Raw genomic sequence first — 18,558 nt, 5'->3', positions numbered from 1 at the left:
ATTCTTAAACGCTGTAATGTATATTTTAAACGTATTTCCTAAGCTAAAAAAATTTAATAAAAATTATAAAATGTTCAGAAATATATTATAAATTTCTAAGCAATTTTTAGCTGCTAGTTTTGTTGATTTGCCGTGAACGTCTTTTATGTATTCTATTTTTGTTGATCTTAAATGAAGATCTAATACTCATAACAAATTCTTCATGTGTCTGCAGTTCAGAAGCTTCTGTAATTTAATAAGATTAATGTAGAAAATGTTAAAGCTTAAAAATTGTTCATTATTAACTTACCAAAAAGGCCAAGCAAGAAGCTTTCATAAATCTTAATAGGTTTCTTGTTCTGAATGCCCTCGTAATTGTGTGAAAAGATCAATTTATCACTGAATATTTTTGAAAAGTTCTCAACAATATTGCTGCATATGAGCTTACGCATTAATGTGATCTGAAATTAAGTTATATATATTAATATACATATATATATTTAATTTAGTATACTTACGATACTTTGTCTCTTCTCGGATTGCAGCTGATCTTCTATTAATTGCAGACTTTCTTCATCATGCAGCGGAAACAAGTGGGCAAACTCATCTGTTTTTATACCCAAACTCATTTTCAATAGCAAATTCATTTTAGTCACAGCTACTTTCAATTCCCTCTGCTCTTGCAGTATGTAATCCTGTTTCTTTGTCAGATTTTGCAACTTTCTATTCACATTTTGCAGCTCAAGTTTTATGTTTTTTAATTCATCAGCTGTGGAGGCTAACAAAATTGGGTTTGAAAGTTGCCCAACTGAATACTTATATTTCAATATCATCTCTTACCAATTGGCAATCTATAAAAATATATATATATATATATATATATATATATATATATATATATATATATATATATATAGACACGTTTAAAAAGGTTTACTAATAAATATATCTATAGTTTACTTGTTGGTTGATTGCGGCATTTCATTAATGTCGTCATTGTCCATTGGGAACGGCTCATTGAACACATGGATTTCATCTTCAACTGGCTTAACATCGATGTCCTCTTCATGAACTTCCAGTTTTATCTGTGCACCTGCACAATGGTCAGGCATATTTTGCATGTTTTCATCAAGAGCATTTGCTTTAAGTCTCTTTTTTTCCCTAAGCTCCATTCTGACTTGTTTGTAAACATCTGACATTAGAGATGGTATCATAATTCGCTACTCGATACTTTTTATAGGTACTTTAACGTATTTTCAAAATTTTGGTTTCTTTTAAATAAAGTACTTAAATGCATATTATATAAATTATGGTTCTATTTATTTTGCACAATTTTACATATCATATTTTTATTTTTATTGTAATAAGCGTAACTTATGTTATTGGCAATATATTATTTTTTTCTTTTCTAATACGATATCTTCCTTATCTTCTCAATAAAAATTCAACACAGTTAATTTATATTATACTAATCAAAGCCCAAAATAATTATGTTAACAAAACAGACTTGCTCTTCACAGTTTTTGATACCGCTTCAATCTGAATCCAATATTGGAATATTTTTTGCAGTATTGACTAATAGATTGGTTTAAAATATTATTATTATTTTGTCTTTCATTCCTTTAAAAAAATTTGATAAACTATTTGAATTTAACTTACGGTTTTTAATTTTAATTATTTATATTACTTGTGACGTCACAACTGACCGCGCAACTATCGCATAACCAGACGCAGATCGATAGCGATTTGCACCTCAACTTCGTTCTTTAACCGTTTACAGTTTAAATTGTGAGAGACAAAAATTTGCGTTCAGAGCGTTTGATGATGATTAAATATGTATGTAAAGAAAATTGAAAGCAAATATAAATAGATAATTGATATTTGAAATGTGTGAATAAAAGAATCGTAAAATGATTGGAATATCAGCATCTCTCAGGGCTCAGTGTATCCTCTGGTCGAAATGTCTCAACTAAAGCACTCTTACTTGTTATTAAATATTTTTTGGCTAAAAGGTAAAACTAACCACCAAACTTTGTGAAAGCCAATATAAAGAAGCAGATTAAATAAAATCCTTCAATCTGAAAATTTTTTACAATATTTAAAAAAAATAGATATTCTAATATTTTTATAATTTATTTTATTTTGACGTTTTACATAGAGTTAGCTAAAGCTAAATAAATCTTATAATTGTAGCAATAGGGGGACTAGAAGATAATGCTTCCACAATTAATATCACGGGATATTCTGGGAATGCAACAACAATAGATAGATTAGCCATTAATATAATTTGAAGAATTAATTGACAGAACGAAAAATTTAATTATTATTATTTAAAGAAGATTTTACTTATCAAAAGTTTCAAGAAATATGAAAATATATAGCAATGCCTTCCCAGCTAAGGTCGTTGGAAATTTAGAATATATATTCTCATCTAGTCCTCCCAAATACTAATAGAGATGTTGCTCTAGACAATATTTCTGATTCGATAAAGCTGGACAATATAGCACACTAAAACTACTAGAAGATTGTAATTTTATCTAGATCTTTAGACTATGTATATGTATATTATTGTTTGCTATTATGATTCGCTGGCATGTTCTAACCAAGCGCTGTAAAGTCGCTGTATTTAAGGTCTACAGATTATATATTTTACATAGTGTCTTATATTTATCATTTTCTGGGTGTTTTTGTCCTTTATTCAAGTATTATCGGTTGACTAATTTTATAATTTCACTTAAACATTAGGCTACTTATTGGGCTAGTGGTAATGTATATATTGATGTGTTCGATGACCTCATATTACATATAGTCCGTCTTTAGACTTTTAACCGCTATACGCGCGTGGGCGTTCCGAAAATGGGGACGTTGTTGCGTCGCTGGGCCAGCGGTGAGGCGGGCACTGGCGTCGGCCCGTTGTTGTTGTTGTTCAGGCGGCGCTGTTGGCTATCCGAGTGGGCACGTTCTACAAGAAGGTATTCTATCTATAGATATGTGTCTATATACAGATACTTAGATATATACATATATCATTGGTTTAACTTGGACATTTGACATGCTGGTTGGATTCGTATGTGTGTAAGGTTGCTGCATGCAATTGGTTTACACTCATTTATTTACCAAATATTTTCCGTTTCTTCTGCAAATCGTTAACATGCAATTGAAATAAAAATAATAATATAATATTTAATATATACACTTAAATATAATAAGAAATCATAATGAGTTGCGTGCTGATACGATGGGGTTAGTTGATGTTACTAAATATAATATTAATATTATCGTAAGATAAATTATTAACATTCACTAACTTTTTTTTATAATATATATAATTTATATAGGTTCTGTATTTTATCTCTTCTTTACTAATTTCCTGCTTTTAATACTTCAATTAATGCACATTAAAGTTAAGAACTCAAAACCCATCAAACACTCTGAAGCTTAAGCGTTTAATTGAGTCGAATCGAATCTTAAGTTTTATAGTTAATTTTTCCTGTAGTATATAACATGTTATTTGTAGCTAAAAATGTTTTAAGGCTGTATAAGTCCTGAAATCTGTAGCTTTCAATTGGTAGGTGTTCAATTCATTGCTATGAATTTAATTGAATGAAAAACAAATATTAAATCTGTTAATTCTGCAATTCTAAATCAAATTTTATGTAAGTACTAAAAAATAAATTTATATTTTTTTACATGAAAAATTTCAAAATGCCTCAAAAATACTACAAAAAAGTCCACATCATCTAGCTACATTATAAATCGATTCTAATAATCGATTCTATCAAATTAAAAATAGTTAGTTATACAAAATAACTAAGGTGCCCATTTAAACGTGCATTTGCATGGGCATAGCTTTACCTCGAAACTTGAGGCCCTGCGCCTCGTTGATGATGGCCGCCAGTGCTGGATGCTGGTAGCGCTCGCGGAATATGGCCGAGCCGTTCATGCCGGCGCCGCCGTTGCCGTTGAGCGTGCCGTTGCCATTGCCGTTGCTGTGGTGCATGACTTTGTGCTGTGGCGTATGCTGGGGCGTTAGTGAGATGGGAGGCGTGGCATTGCCATTCTTATAGTAGCGATTCTGATTGGGATCGTAGGCGTTGGTGTTCGGCTCGTGATTGTGATTCAACCGATTGGCTAGCTTAATGGACGCACAGCGCTCCTCCTCATTGTTGCGCATCTTCAATATGCGCTGATCCTGCACTGAGTAGCGCGAACCGTGCAAGGCATTCAACTGATTCAGATTGTTCACCTGAGCGCTCAGCTTCTTGGCGCGAAAGCTGCCGCCGGGCGAATTGTTGAGCAGCGTGCCACGCGACGAGCTGCCGTTCGTCTCGGTGCTGTCGCGGCTGGCTGCCTCACGATAGCTGGAGGGGCGATGCGTGGATGGCGGTGTATCCAGGCCGCTGTCATGCGCCGAACAGTCCAGCTCCTGTTTGTTGTTAGCCAGGCCAGCAGTGCTGCCGCCATTTGCATTGTGAGTGGGCAGCATGGGTTGAACTAGAAGAGAGAGTTGAGTTAGGCTGACAGCTGGACAGTTGGAAGTCTCATGAACTCACCTGAATGGCGCATATCGGTGGGCGCACGAGGTTTGCGATAGAGCCAATCTTTGTCCAGTTCGTTGCCATTGTCCGGCTGGGCGCTGATGCCGCGGAAAAGTCTTGGGCGACGCAACTGCACCTCGGCCTCCTCGGCGGTCTCCTCGTCCACCACCTGATTGGATCCGAAGCTGCTGTTGATGAAAATGCGTCGTGGCGAGCCATACAAAACGCCACCAGCCTGGGTAAAGCTGTTCTGCGCCGAGGCATAGCCATTCGAGTAACGACTCAGATTCGCATTGCTGTGGTGCGGTATCTTTTGCGGCGTGGAGTGATTCGTTGAGATGCCGCTCAAATGATGATTGTGATTCTCATTGTTTAGGGCACTCAGATCGGGCACTGAATCGCTGAACAGAAACGGATTGGCACCCGCATAGCCATTCAGGCTGCCAGCGCCAATTTTGTGGCGAGCCAGGCCGCCACCACTCGCCGAGCCATTTGTCATCAGCCAATCGTCCAGGGCGCTGGAGTAGGTGCTGCCTAGGCCAAAGTGTTGGAACTGCAGCGAGGCATGCGAGACAGGCGCGGCCAGAGAAGCGCGCGATCTGGGTCCCTGGGCGATCTTCAACGCGCGACGACGCTCCTTGGAGGTCAGCGTGCATTCCTGTTTAGGGCAGTCATACGAATTAGTATAAATAAACTGTGGATAATTCATTACAAGAGACTTACTTCCAGCAGCTCGAACCAATCCTCGAGGCCATCGTCGCATCGCAATAGCACACGACCCTCGCGTCCCAGCAGCAGCCCAATGGCGCTATACGAGCGCCTATTGAGCCATTCCACCTTCTCCACGTCGACCAGCTTGACCTGAAATGATTCAACACAGCAATAATAAGTCCACGGTCTACTACATCATTGTTACAAAACAAAACAATACAAATAAAAGTCAAAGGTTAGGCAATGATCGTTGGACTCTCTGGGCCACGCAGCAGGGGTCTGGGAATCGGATTGCAGTGCAACTAAAGTCGTTCACGTTTCTTAAGACTGTGATGAATCGAGCTATTTGATCATCCCAAAGAATTAAAACTACTGCGTGAGAGCAAAGGCCTTTAAAGCGAAGTTACTTGCGCGATTATAACTTAAATACATATGGATTAAAGAAGCGTGTGAAATTTACTTTAATATTTATCAGATCAAAAACTTCTTTAGTCGATCAATTTATAGAGAGAACATAATAGTTCTGCAAATAAATATAAATACATTAATATATAAATATAAATATAAATATATAAATATATAAATATATAAATATATAAATATATAAATATATAAATATATAAATATATAAATATATAAATATATAAATATATAAATATATAAATATATAAATATATAAATATATAAATATATAAATATATAAATATATAAATATATAAATATATAAATATATGAATATATAAATATATAAATATTTAAATATATAAATATATAAATGCACATATGTATATATATAAATATTAAAATGTAAAAATATGTAAATTATAAGATAAAAAATTATGAAATCAAATAATTTTAATTATTTTAAATTTTACTTATACAAAAAAAATATTTTGCCGTATACAAAAATATTTACATTTATACATAAAATCAATCTTTTTTAGTTAATAAATATTTTTTTATATATTATTAATTGAAAATTATATAATAGTCCCTCTGCAGATAATTTTTAATATATTTTTTGATTATCTAATGCAAATTAAATTTATTCGTTTTTTCATTATTTTTTTGCTGAACTTGTGATAAAATTGAATAAAAGTATTAGGGGAAAATACTAAATGGACTTAGAGCCTTGGCCATTCATGGCTGTAGTGGGAACTGGGCCACAAATCTAAATGATATACTAAAAAGACTCAAACTTCAACTAAAGTTAATATAACTACTTTTATATTCAATTTGAATCTATTTACTCTTTTTCCTAGTATGTTCATAGACAATTTGAACCTGTTTACTTAATTTTGTTTCTGTCTGTTAATTAAGTATGTTTCTCGGCGCTTTCTTCCTTTTCTCTAAGCTATCGAATCAACTTAGAATATTATGGGCCATGACATCAGCTGCTGGTTGTAGCCGAGTAGCTGCCATTTAAGATTGCATCGCACTTGCCATTCGAAACTAATGCACTTAAATTTAATGGCAGACGCTATAAAATAAATTACTACTCAATTATTTTTAGCACGTCTTTATGCAAAACTTTTGGTCCAACAATACAACAATTAAGTGGCGCCCTCTATCTATATCCCTCTATCTACCTTTCTCTGGCAACTATTGAGCATTTCCTTTTGCTTCTTCGTGCTCTCTAATTTGGTCTTAGTGCATTCTGCAACTCGGTTAAAAGTCATTAGGCCAGGCTGACAGTTTTGCCCTGGCCAAGTGCTAAAACTTTTTAACCATGTAGAACTTTTATTGAACTCATTTTTCTTCATTGCTGTTCTTGTTGTTGTTGTTGTTGTCGTTATGCTGGGCAAGTTTATTTGCTTGTTGTTGGCGCTGCTTTATGGCCAGAACTTGAAGCTGTTACAGATTCTGCGCTCCAGCTAAAAACTATACGAGGCCATTAGGCAAATATGTCAGCAGCGTGTGGCAATTAGCCAAGTTATGCGATATCAAACGTTAGCCAAGACTTTTTCTTAGCTCCACGCCACTATTTTTATGGCCAGCCATAATTAAGTTGCTTTAAACGCTCGGCATAGTGAATGGGAAACGTTTTTATGATAAATTGCGCGATTTATGCTTACATTATACAACAAAAACAACAACAAAAAGGTATTAGAATGGATTTGAGATACATTCGAAGATATGTGATCGCTCATCTTGCTGCTGCATGTCAAGAGCCAAAGGCCTTGTCGAACAGCCATTAAAATGCGCCCCAATAAAATGATCCAAGACTGGAATTATCTGTGTGGGCTGAAAACATGCAAAATATTACAGGCTATTTGTGGCTGCTATATATACCTATTTACATATATATGAGGAGAGATTTATAGTTCATTTATTTTGAGAAAACATTTAGCTGAAATTATATTAATATGCTTTCTAGTTAACGCAGCTTTGCATTATAGCTGACTTTGCTTTATTAGACATTGATGTATGCGACTCTGAAAAACTTAGCATTGGTTTTGAAATGTTTTATTAATCATTTAAAAATACAAAACTTAAAAGAATTAAGCTCGCAAGTAAATGAAAAAATATTAAAAAAATTTTATTTAGATTCATTTGATTCAAGGATATTATATACATCATATGCATCAAATGCATCATATGCATCACATAAATCATATATAATTAAAATAATCTTATACATCACATACATTCATATACATCATATACATCATACACATCATATATGTTATATACATTATCATGTACATCATATACATCACATTCATCATATACATTATATGAACAACATATGCATCATATGAATCACATACATCATATACAACTTATGAATCATATGCTAAATATGTATCATATGCATCGTATAAATCATATGCATCATATTCATCATATGCATCATATCGTATGAATCATATACGTCATATGTAACACATGCATCACATGCATTGTATAAATCATATGCAACATATTCATCATATTCATCATATGCATTATATCATTATATTATCATATGCATCATATCATCATCTTATTATATGCCTCATATGCCTCATATGCATCATATGCATTATAATCATATATACCAAATGCATCATATGCATCACAACATCAAATCAGCATATGATGATATGCTATAATATACATATATTATCAACTTAACTAATGTAATTGAAATACTTTAGATTTCCTAGCCAAAATATATTAAAATAAGCCAATAATCCAAGTCAGTTAAGCTGACCCTCATCAATCCAATTCACAATCGCATAAAATAAGAAACAAAGCATTTTCCAGTTTCCGCCTCCAAAAATTAGTTTATTAAACTAGCCGCAAAACTTTCAAAAAAAAACCCGAAAGAAAAGTAAAAAAATAAAACAAAAAATAAATCAGCTTCAAGGCTGGCATTGATTAGCTGTTATTGTTATTGTGTTGTTTGTTGTGCTTCATATTTTGTCATATTCAATAGCATTCGCCTGTCAAAATTCGATATGTAGGCTTTGTGGTATTGAGTAATTCTTCAGCTAGCGCAATTCACTTGAAGACATTACACTTTTGATTGATTTGCAAGGTTGTGCTGCAGTTTTCATATTCTTTTTGTCATCTTTTCAATTTTAATTATGCAAATGCATTTTTTAAACGGCCTGCCGCCAGGCATGCAGCCTCAATTAATATCGACTCACTATATATATCCGATTTCCAGCATAAAAATCAATATTGATTTCAATCACTGTCAAAGTGTAAAAAACTGCAAACTTTGGTGGCTGCCTTAGCAGCCCGCAGGCTCTCGATTGCTACCTTTTGCTCACCTCTCCACCTCATTATATGTGCTCCCTCTTCAATTCTCTCTCTTACTCTACCCCTCTCTGTCGTGATTGCTGTCACGTCACCCGTAATTATTAAGCATCGCTACATTTCACGCGCGATTGATTTTCCCCGCGGAAATCAACAGCAGACAGTGGGCACAGCAATGCGCTTCATTGACAGGCTTTCGAATCAACATCATCATCATCATCAGCTCGCGAAATTTTCAATCACTTTGAAATTTATGCAAAAATCAAATTAAATAATTAGACTGTAAATGAGGCTGTCTACTGCCTCTCATCGCACAGCTAATTGATTAAGTTGATTACATTGACAAGGTGTTATTGATTCCAGTTCTCATGTCAACTAATACACATAGCTATGAGAAAATACCTTTGTGTGTGTGTATGTATATTGGAAAATGTTTTGAATATAATAAAAATAAGAAAAAATACATTATAACCAATTATTTATATTTATTCGATAGCAGGCTGTGATGACCTGATTATAAGGCATAAATATAGCATATATTTTGGTTTAAAATATATTTATATATTTTATATATTTTTTTTCTAATTTTTTCTATATTTATAATTTATTTGCTTCTTTTTTTAATTTATAAAAATTTTATATTTTATTTTGTAATATTTTATATAAAATTTTAAAAATAAAAAATTATATCAAATAAAAAAATAAAAGAAACAAATTTGCAGCTATTCTTATTATCTTATATTTATATATAATATAATAGGCTCCAATACAATTTTTTATTTATTTTTTTTTTTTTTAATATTATTTAAATATTTATTTTTTCTATAATTGAAAAAAATTTTGAAATATTTTTTTTCTGCAATTAAATAAAATATTGTATCAAAGTGAACAGTTGCTGCTATAAGTAAGGGTATTATGCACTTAAAAAGTCAACGCCATGAAGACCTCTCATGAGGAAGACAGCCAATGGCCTCTCCGCTCAATGACTCGATTTTGTTCATGGTTCGCTTTGCTGGTTGTTGTCTCTGCTAATACGTGTAGGTGTCTAAGCTATATAGATGCCCAAAAGTGGTAAAAATGTTCGATTTATGGATTATTGAAGGTCTTGGAGGTGTAAAATGCTTGGAAAAATATAAAGCTTACGCAATATTGATATATATAATATATATATATATATATATATATATAATTTGAAGAAGAGTGATATAAAATCAAATGCTGTATACATTATAATATGTTTAATAACTGTTTTTGTATTGATTTTGTTTAGCTTATTTGAACGAGGTAAAAATTTGGAATATATAATGTAGAGAATTATTGAGCAGCCTTTTGTATCCCACATATTTTAGAGAAAATACTCCCGCTATATCTATTATATCACTGCAATTTGCCGCTGTTAAGCACTCGAGCTTTTCCCCATCCATCTGAACTTTGTTTTCTTTTTCGCATTAAATTCCATTTACCTTGATTATCTGCTGCTCGCTGAATTGTTTATTTTGGAAAATTGCCCGCAATACACAAAATTGTTTGACGTTGCGTTGCGAAATTTATTTTAATTTTAAATTAAGCTGTAAACAACAAAAGAGTGCAAACTATTTATTGACGCTGCTTTTGCAGAGATTTTAAGCAGCAAAAGCGCGCTAAATAAAATAAATAGAGATAAAACTTAAATTAAACGAAAATAAAAGCAATTTTCCCATGATCTCTTTATACTTGTTGTTGTTGCTGTGCTAAGTGGCATTTGTGTTGCCGTTTTATGTGCATTTTCCTTATTTGTTTAAGCAACAACAACGAACAATTTTATTGCAATGTTTTATTTTTTTACTCTCTTTGCTTTCCTGTTTTAATTTTACCCGTTGCCTTTTAGCTACGTATTTGCTTTGTTTTAATAGCAAAGTTGTGGACGATAGCGCGGGGTTAGTTGGACTGGACTGGGCTGGGCCAGTGGGCCAGGCTCTCATGTGGTACGTACCGATAGTTAGGCAAATTAACATGCAGTAGCTGCAAGTTGTAGCCAATTAGTAGAGTTTTGGAATCTTTTTTTTTTTGCAGTAGGGAACTGCAGTGGGAAATGGAGCTGTTTGAATTAGGAACAGGATGCGACACATCAAGTGCAAGCTTAACTGCAAAACTACTTAACTAATGCATGCATTTCCCATATGTCTAGCCCATCAATAGGTGGCTCAGGTTGGCTCCCGCCCCCATCTATATCTAACTGAAGATCTCAACACGGCAGAACGTGACTTTATGTGCTCGAGCGCTACAGTGGGGAGTCAATTTATAAGCATTTTTTATATTCTTTTGTCTTTTCAAGGTGTGTCCTGCTGTCTGATATGGCGCCACGCCCACCGGCCCGCTGCACAGCTATAATAATCATGAGTATGACAAAGTTATACTCGCAGTTGTCATAATACTTGGCATAAATCTCGTTGCGGCAATAGAATTTAACAATGCGTAGTAAATAAGCAAGAGATCTGTGCTTGTTGCTCTGGGTGTGTGTGACTTTTGGCTGTTAACCTGGTCAAGCTGTTGAGGTAACTCGGGATAATTGGTGGGGCGTGCTGAAGATTTATAGCGATACGTACAGTAATAAAAGTTTTAAGCTTAAATATAGGGTAGTGGAGAGACTGAAAACTATTTTGTAACTTGCCACATAAATGACGTCACTGACAACTGCACATAACTTTTTCTTAGTGTTGTAAAATTGTATGAAAAAGTTTTGCGTAGCTCCAAGATGAACTATTTTTTTGTGGTTATGTGAATTTTTAATTAATTTAATATTATATCTTTTTCTTGTATATATATTATGAAATTATGTTAAGCCAGTTGTTGTAAATACTTTATGAAAGTTTTGCATTAGCTTTAACGTCTGACAAGGATAACTATAGTTAAAAGTGTCTGCAAGAATTGACGAGTTGTAAGGAACATCGATTTGTTAAATGAGCTGTTTATATAGTGTTGCAAAACTAGTGTTGATAAGCGACAAGTCAGCTTTAGTCTTGCATTTGTCTATCAACTAAGAACTATTAAAAGTTTTCCATTTCAACATTTTGAGTGCCTAACCTTTGACATCTGTTATTATTGTTAACTGGGCCAACGCTGACTTACCTTAAATATGAATTGTCCCATATCCGAGGCACGTTCGTTGGCCGAACCCGAGGCACGTTTAAAGCAATGCAAATAGTCGCGGGTGAGCACAAAGTATCTGCAATAAAGAAAAAAAAACAAAAATATCAATAAAAATTGCTCATAAAATCATTTGTTAACTAAATTTAAGGCCAGATCTCTGCTTAAAGGTCAATTGCCTGAAGATCCACTTAATAAAGATGATTATAAAATAATTATCAAGCAACAAATTTTGAATTCAACAATTGCCAATTGGCCGAAGATTAGATACACTTCGCCCGCTACAATAGGCCACACGCAAAGTTCGAAAAAAAGGCAAAAATTGTTATTAATAAATAATAAGTCATGCGTCAAAATGTGAGCAAAAAAAACGAAATAACAAAAGTCAAAAGCCAAAAAGCCACTTGAGTAACTCGGTTACAAAAGCTGCTTTAGATTTGATGGCTTTCATGAGACGATGATAATAATATTTTATCGCCTCGGTCGCGGCAATGAAAAATCTTTTATTAATATGCGATTGGCATTTCTTTTTCTTTCTTTGGGCAATCATAAATTTTATTTTGGCCAAACTTAATAATGCATGGCAAGAGATATTTGCTTAGCGACTGCTTCAACTTTATCCATCGATTTATTTATGGGCAAAAAACTTTGCAGGCGAAGGCAATGAAAATTCTGTTTCGAAGACTTCTTAAAAGCTGTTTTCCAATAACTTACAAAAGAAGAGCTAACAAAAGAAGCGCCAAATTGTTTATTTTCCAGCTGGCAGTGGCTTGAGTTTAAATTCTACAACGTTTGGCAGCTCGCTGCTATTAACGTGGTCAAGCAAATTGAGCCAGGGCGAGACGCTAAATACTGTTGTGTAAACGTAAGATGCTTTCCAACTGAGTCTGGGTAATTGCTTGGCCATTGCTGTGGGCTTGGCTAATAATGTACCGCTGCAGTGATTAGTTAAGCTTGCTAAATGCTCGAAGCATGAAACACAGATGCGAGCGGACGGGCCATGCAGATTGCCAGAACTTAATGAGTGGAAACTTTCAAGGGAAACCGACGTGAAAAAGTAAGAGGAAGACGAAAAAATAAAGAGCAAAAACCACAAAAACATATGAATAAACAAAACGTGCATAAGTAAAGAACAGCTAATGAAGACACAGCTGCGATAATGAAATAGAAAACAAATTTAAACAATAATTATTATTGAATATTATTGTTAAAATTCAACTTTAAGCATATATTGTATAATAGAGAAAAATTTTTTTGCCTGGTTGAGCATTTAATATGCCAATCAAAGCTCTTAAATATCCATATGAACTTAATGGGAAGCATATATAAATAATGAGAAATGATGATGGATGATGTGTTCAGACAGCGATAAGACTTAATATCAGCTGGATTACATAATTATGAAGTTGAAAAAAAAATATGTAAAGTAAGGAATTTGCAGGCACGAAAAATATATAAAAAATATATCTAAAATAGAGAAATGAAATTGGAAATATTCCTTATTAAAATATCAAATTTCCTTTATGTATAGTATAAATATTTATGCAAACTGCAATTTTGTGTCTCATTTAATATGACATTACAAGCAAATATCTTATTGGCATCAATTTTAATGGTATTTTCATGCAGCTGATGGAGATCAAATATGCACAATTGATAGCAGCGCTTAGTGGTCATTAAATGTCAATTAAAAATGTGCCGATAAACGTAATTACCAGCTCACTGAGAGCTCTGCACAGCCAAAGGGCGGTATGAGCCAGCTGAGTAACATAATTAAATTTCAATTAAATGTACAACAAACAAAAAGGAAAACAAAACCAAAAACACCAACCTGAATGCCCTCTGTCACACCCACCCAGCCCAGCCATCCATTCAATCAGTTGGCACATCCATTCGCAAATACATTTACATTCGCATTTGCATATCCCCCCTGCTCTCATAGAGAATTTGCATTCACATTTTGCATTATCTGCAATTCGCATATGAAAGTAAACTTCAGCCACAGTCAATTATGCGCTTTTTGCAATTAACAACCCCTGGGCAAATAAATTTACATCGCATTTCACCTGGTCAGTTTGAGAGGGTTGCTTAAATTAAAGAATTTATGCAGGGAAATATGTAACTTTTTAAAAGGGTTTTCAAATTCATAATAAGTTGGAGCAAATTCTTTACCAATATCAAGATTTATAAGTAAGAAGCTGAACAGCTTGAATATTTTATATAAATTTATAAATCAATTCAATCATTTGAAAAAACTAATAATTAATATGAATTCATTAATGAAAACAATAATTTTTAAAAATTAAAAAAAAAATAAGCTATAATAAATATAAAAATATGTAACTCATTTTAAATTGTAAAATTTCTATTTTTTAAATTAAATAAAAATTAAAATATCAAATATTTACTCAAATTATTAAACTAAATATTAAAAAAAGCTATTATAATGTTAAAAAGCTTTGTTATAATATAAATATAAAAAAAAAATAAATTAAATAAATATTAAATCCTACTTATCTCAAATTTTATGAAAATGTTTATGATTTCCAACGATTCCCAAATTTTTAAAGCATTCAAATTATTTCAATATAAATCAAAACAAAATTAAATTAAGTAAGAACTAAAATATCAAATATCAAATTATATGAAAATGATTAAAAATTCGAATATAGTTTTAAGAACATATATTATACTAAATTAATTGTTGTCCTATCTGTCTGAAATTAAATAAGATTTTCTAGTCTTAAATATAAATCAGGAACAACAGAATTAAATAGGAGATAAAGTATATGAAATTATATGAAAATTAAAAAATATATATTGGACAAAAGATCATATCTATTATAAACATGTGTTTTTTATGAAATGATATATATGCGGGGCAATCTCTAAAATACTAAAACGGTCCTAATTAGCCTAAAGGAAAGTCTAATTTAAACTTTAATGTAAATTATTCGTATCACTTACCGTTCCTTCCAGCGCGAGAAGAGACGATCCCGTTGCTGCCACAGCAGTCCGCGCTTAATGGGTCCCGTCATGGAGGCCACAGGTATGCGACCCGCTAGCAGCGATTGCTGTGCAAAGATAAACAGATAGAAAGAGAGAGAACTGATTAAAATTACGTGCATATATGCATTTGCTATTAGGTATGAGGGCGGCGGAGGGAGTTAGTTTATGTCGATTTTGCACATTTGTTTAATTTATGATAGAACATTTTCTGAACGTCTCAGCTGTTTTCGCTATCTGTCGCAGTGGCTCTCATAATTCTTTAGCCCCTGCACTTTACGGTACTTTAAATAATTTAAACAACAACAACAGCAGCAGCAGCGAGTCGTGAACCTTTATGTCTGGCTCCCATGAGCTATGATTAATGTTGCTTTAAAAAGCCGCCACTTGCGTTGCTTTTCAGCCAACCACCCTCCCCCTCCCAACAAGCATCCCTCTCCCCTTGAAAACACGCCTGCTGCACCATAAATTCCATTTTGATTTTTTTTTTATATTTTGTATTTTGTTTTTCATGTTGTGTGGTTTGCTGTTGTTGTTTTTGCTCATAAGGGCAATTTATTATCAAGCGGGTTGTATTATAATATTTTGTATTAACAAATGTTTCGTAGCTGGTTAAATAATATAAGCGGATATGCATAGAGACATACATATATGGAGGCGTAACTGGCCAAGTTGGAGCATGAAGGCAATTATAATGGGTTAATCTTTGTGGCTTACACATAAAGTTAACAATAAATAATGATTTCGCGGTTTGCACTTCGTGATGAAGTCATTTAAAATGATCAAATTTGACAGTAAGTTACTATATCAGTGATAAATTTATGGTCTGCAGATGTTTGATGTGTTTCAACTATCAAAATATTTTTTATATATTTCATAAGTCTATATTGAGCACTAACAAGTTTTTGAGATATTTCATTAGAGCTATAGATCCTATAACTCTCAAGTTAATTCGAAATATCTAATCGTAAATTAATCTATTTGGAAAATAAAGTTTGTCTAAACATTAGCTATTCAGCTATCATCTTAAGTATCTTCATTATCACATTTTTATTATTTAACACACAGTTTAATTAATTTGTAAGTTTGGCAAGAATATATATATTTATCTGCCATCGTGGCCAACTTAGTATGCCGCCCACCAAATGCCCCCAATTTCAAGAATTCAGTCGAAACGCATTTGCTCATTAAACCCAATGGCTGCTGCACGTTTCTAGCCAAGTCCACTCGGTCCAGAGAAACGCTCCAACCGAACAATAGTTTTTAATGTGCTAAATTAAGTTTCGAATGCCTCTTATACAGAGCGCTTTCCACTTCCCACTTTCCACCATCCACCAACCACTTTCCACTCTATCTTCCCTTTCGAGAAAATTACCCGCACAATTTCTTTTCGAATTCGGGTGCCCCAACCCGAGCCCTTGCCCGCTTTTGCCATATTGAATTTGAAGTTAGCCAAGGCATGCCTTTTGTTCTACTTGTTTTTCCTCTGCTTCATTTCGGGTTTCGTTGTTGTTGTTTGTGTCTGGGCGCTTAAACGTGACTACCGTTAATTTGGCCAGAACCTTATTTAATGCTCTGGCAAGAAGTTCTTGCCACAGTATACTAAGATTGTGTTGCAACGATAAGCGAAAGACGTAACACAACAACAAAAACAAAAAAAAAACCAAAGCCAAAACAAAAAGTATCTTCATTTTCGGCATGGCAAACCGAAAGAAAAAGAAATACAAAATAATACAGCGTGTCAAAGATTTATCGGCTTGAAAAAGTATTTCGAATTAAGCGAGCGCTTTGCTGGCGCTGCTGATGATATTATTTCCCAGATTTGCGATTTCAGATTCACATATTTTTGGCCAAAGTGTAGCTACAGAATACGTATAGAATGGCGATTGATGGTACAGCATCAGCAGGCCGGCATGGCCATCGCCCATACTATGCTAACCCGGCGATAATTCATTTTTGCTCTTTCGATTTCGATTCATCGTTTTTGTCAAATCGAAGGCCCGTTAGCGCCCCGCTTTGCCCGTTGATTGATTTCGTTTTGGCCATAAGCATATCATTAAGCTGCACGCCCCAAGCCAACTGCTGCCGCCACAGAGCTAGTCGCAAACTAACCACGGGATAGCTTTTTTTATGGCTTTATAATGAATCGCCTAATGTTTGACATTTGTTGCCCGCCAGTTGATACATTGTCTGTCGATCCCCAGCGCCATCGCCTCCATCCTTCGCGATGGAGAAGCTGTTGAAGACCCACATTAAATTTGACTAAATGTTTATTGGCGCCGTTTGCATAGAAATGGGATATTTTCATTGGAGTTTGATATGCAAAATTTAAATATGAACATTATCATTTAAAGAGGCAGGAGAATTGTTATTAATATTTGAATTTTTTAAGAAAATTTTTATGGAATAGTTATGAAATATTTATCTAGAGATTTTTCTTAAATTTTTCAAAATAATAATAAGTATATAATTATATTCGTTTTGAAATTAAATAGTATAAAAATATTAATGTATGCAATTTTTATATTAAGTATTTTGAATACTTTTATTTTATATAATTTAGATTTTTAATAACTCATATAAATATAAAATTAACATTAGTTAAATATAAATATAATATTCCATATTTATTTTTAATAATATGTAATATGCTAAAAAATATTTCAAATTATTTATAATATACCAAAAATATTTAATAAGATCAAATATTCCTATAAATATTTAAATAATATTTTTGGCAATTTGGTTAGGAATTTTAGAACGAATTATTGAATATATGTCAGCAATAAATATTTTTACTACATTCTGATCATAAATTGTGAATGTGCTTGACCTCCTTCCACAGATTATCACCTTCATCAACTGATTATTCAAAGCTCTTATAGAACAAAAAAGAGGCATAAATTAATTTCAACCGTATGAAAGCTATGGACAGTCTTTACTAATAATAAAGCCGAATAAAAAAGTTTTTTTAAAGAAAATGTTTTTATAAAAAAAATCAAAACAACAAAATTAAATTAAATTTTCGTCACGTTCTGCGCATGTAAATTATGGCCAAGCATATCAAATGTTGTTGTTCTTGTTGTTTGTTAGTTTTGTTTTTGTTGTTGGCTTGTGTGTGCCCCATGTGGCGCGACTGGCAGCGGAAATAAAGCGTATAATTGTTCAACACGCATCTGTGGAGCTATAAGGCCTTCCCAGAACCTGGCTCTATGTGAGTTATTTTTATGGCCCAAAGTGTGCCAAAAAGCTGTCGCAAATCGATTACACCAACTGCAACTCTTAACGTGGCTAAGGGCTAAAATATGTGAGGCAAAAATATCTGTCATAAATCAATCAAGTTGCGCCAAAGCCGCAGATAAATTAAATATTTTTGAGCGAGGCTGTCGATAATCAGCGATGATGACACAATTGCTAAATAATACGAGCAGCATACAATGTGGTTGAACTG

General features: G+C 33.4%; 2 protein-coding genes across 11 annotated transcripts in view; both read right to left on the bottom strand.

The window, feature by feature from the left end:
* Positions 1-106: 106 nt before the first annotated feature.
* Positions 107-1,143, bottom strand: LOC111593167. Its single transcript, XM_023305772.2, has 5 exons — positions 940-1,143; positions 820-830; positions 498-757; positions 290-440; positions 107-225 (listed from the first exon to the last, which is right to left on the bottom strand). Exons 1-5 carry the CDS (start codon positions 1,098-1,100, stop codon positions 107-109), a joined length of 702 nt encoding a protein of 233 aa, XP_023161540.2. The 5' UTR covers positions 1,101-1,143.
* A 1,040-nt stretch (positions 1,144-2,183) lies between these two features.
* Positions 2,184-18,558, bottom strand: part of LOC111593166 — a 57,418-nt gene continuing 41,043 nt past the window's right edge. For 6 of the 10 annotated variants that reach the window (XM_030224154.1, XM_030224152.1, XM_030224158.1 and 3 more), the window contains 6 exons: positions 15,069-15,175; positions 12,084-12,180; positions 5,241-5,378; positions 4,533-5,175; positions 3,835-4,473; positions 2,184-2,941 (listed from right to left, as the gene is read on the bottom strand). In XM_030224154.1, the coding sequence (XP_030080014.1) occupies positions 2,811-2,941; positions 3,835-4,473; positions 4,533-5,175; positions 5,241-5,378; positions 12,084-12,180; positions 15,069-15,175 (1,755 nt within the window). In that variant the 3' untranslated portion in view covers positions 2,184-2,810. Of the gene's footprint in view, positions 3,116-3,834; positions 4,474-4,532; positions 5,176-5,240; positions 5,379-12,083; positions 12,181-15,068; positions 15,176-18,558 lie in introns of all 10 variants that reach the window. The other 4 variants (XM_030224156.1, XM_030224160.1, XR_003944236.1 and 1 more) reach the window with 3 other exon arrangements.

The sequence above is a fragment of the Drosophila hydei genome, unplaced genomic scaffold (genome assembly GCF_003285905.1).
Source record: "Drosophila hydei strain 15085-1641.00,03,60 unplaced genomic scaffold, DhydRS2 tig00000364-arrow-arrow-pilon, whole genome shotgun sequence".
NCBI classification, from domain to species: Eukaryota; Metazoa; Arthropoda; class Insecta; order Diptera; family Drosophilidae; genus Drosophila; species Drosophila hydei.
The sequence above is the reverse complement of the archived record's forward strand: the minus strand, read 5'-3'. Positions and strand labels throughout refer to the sequence as shown.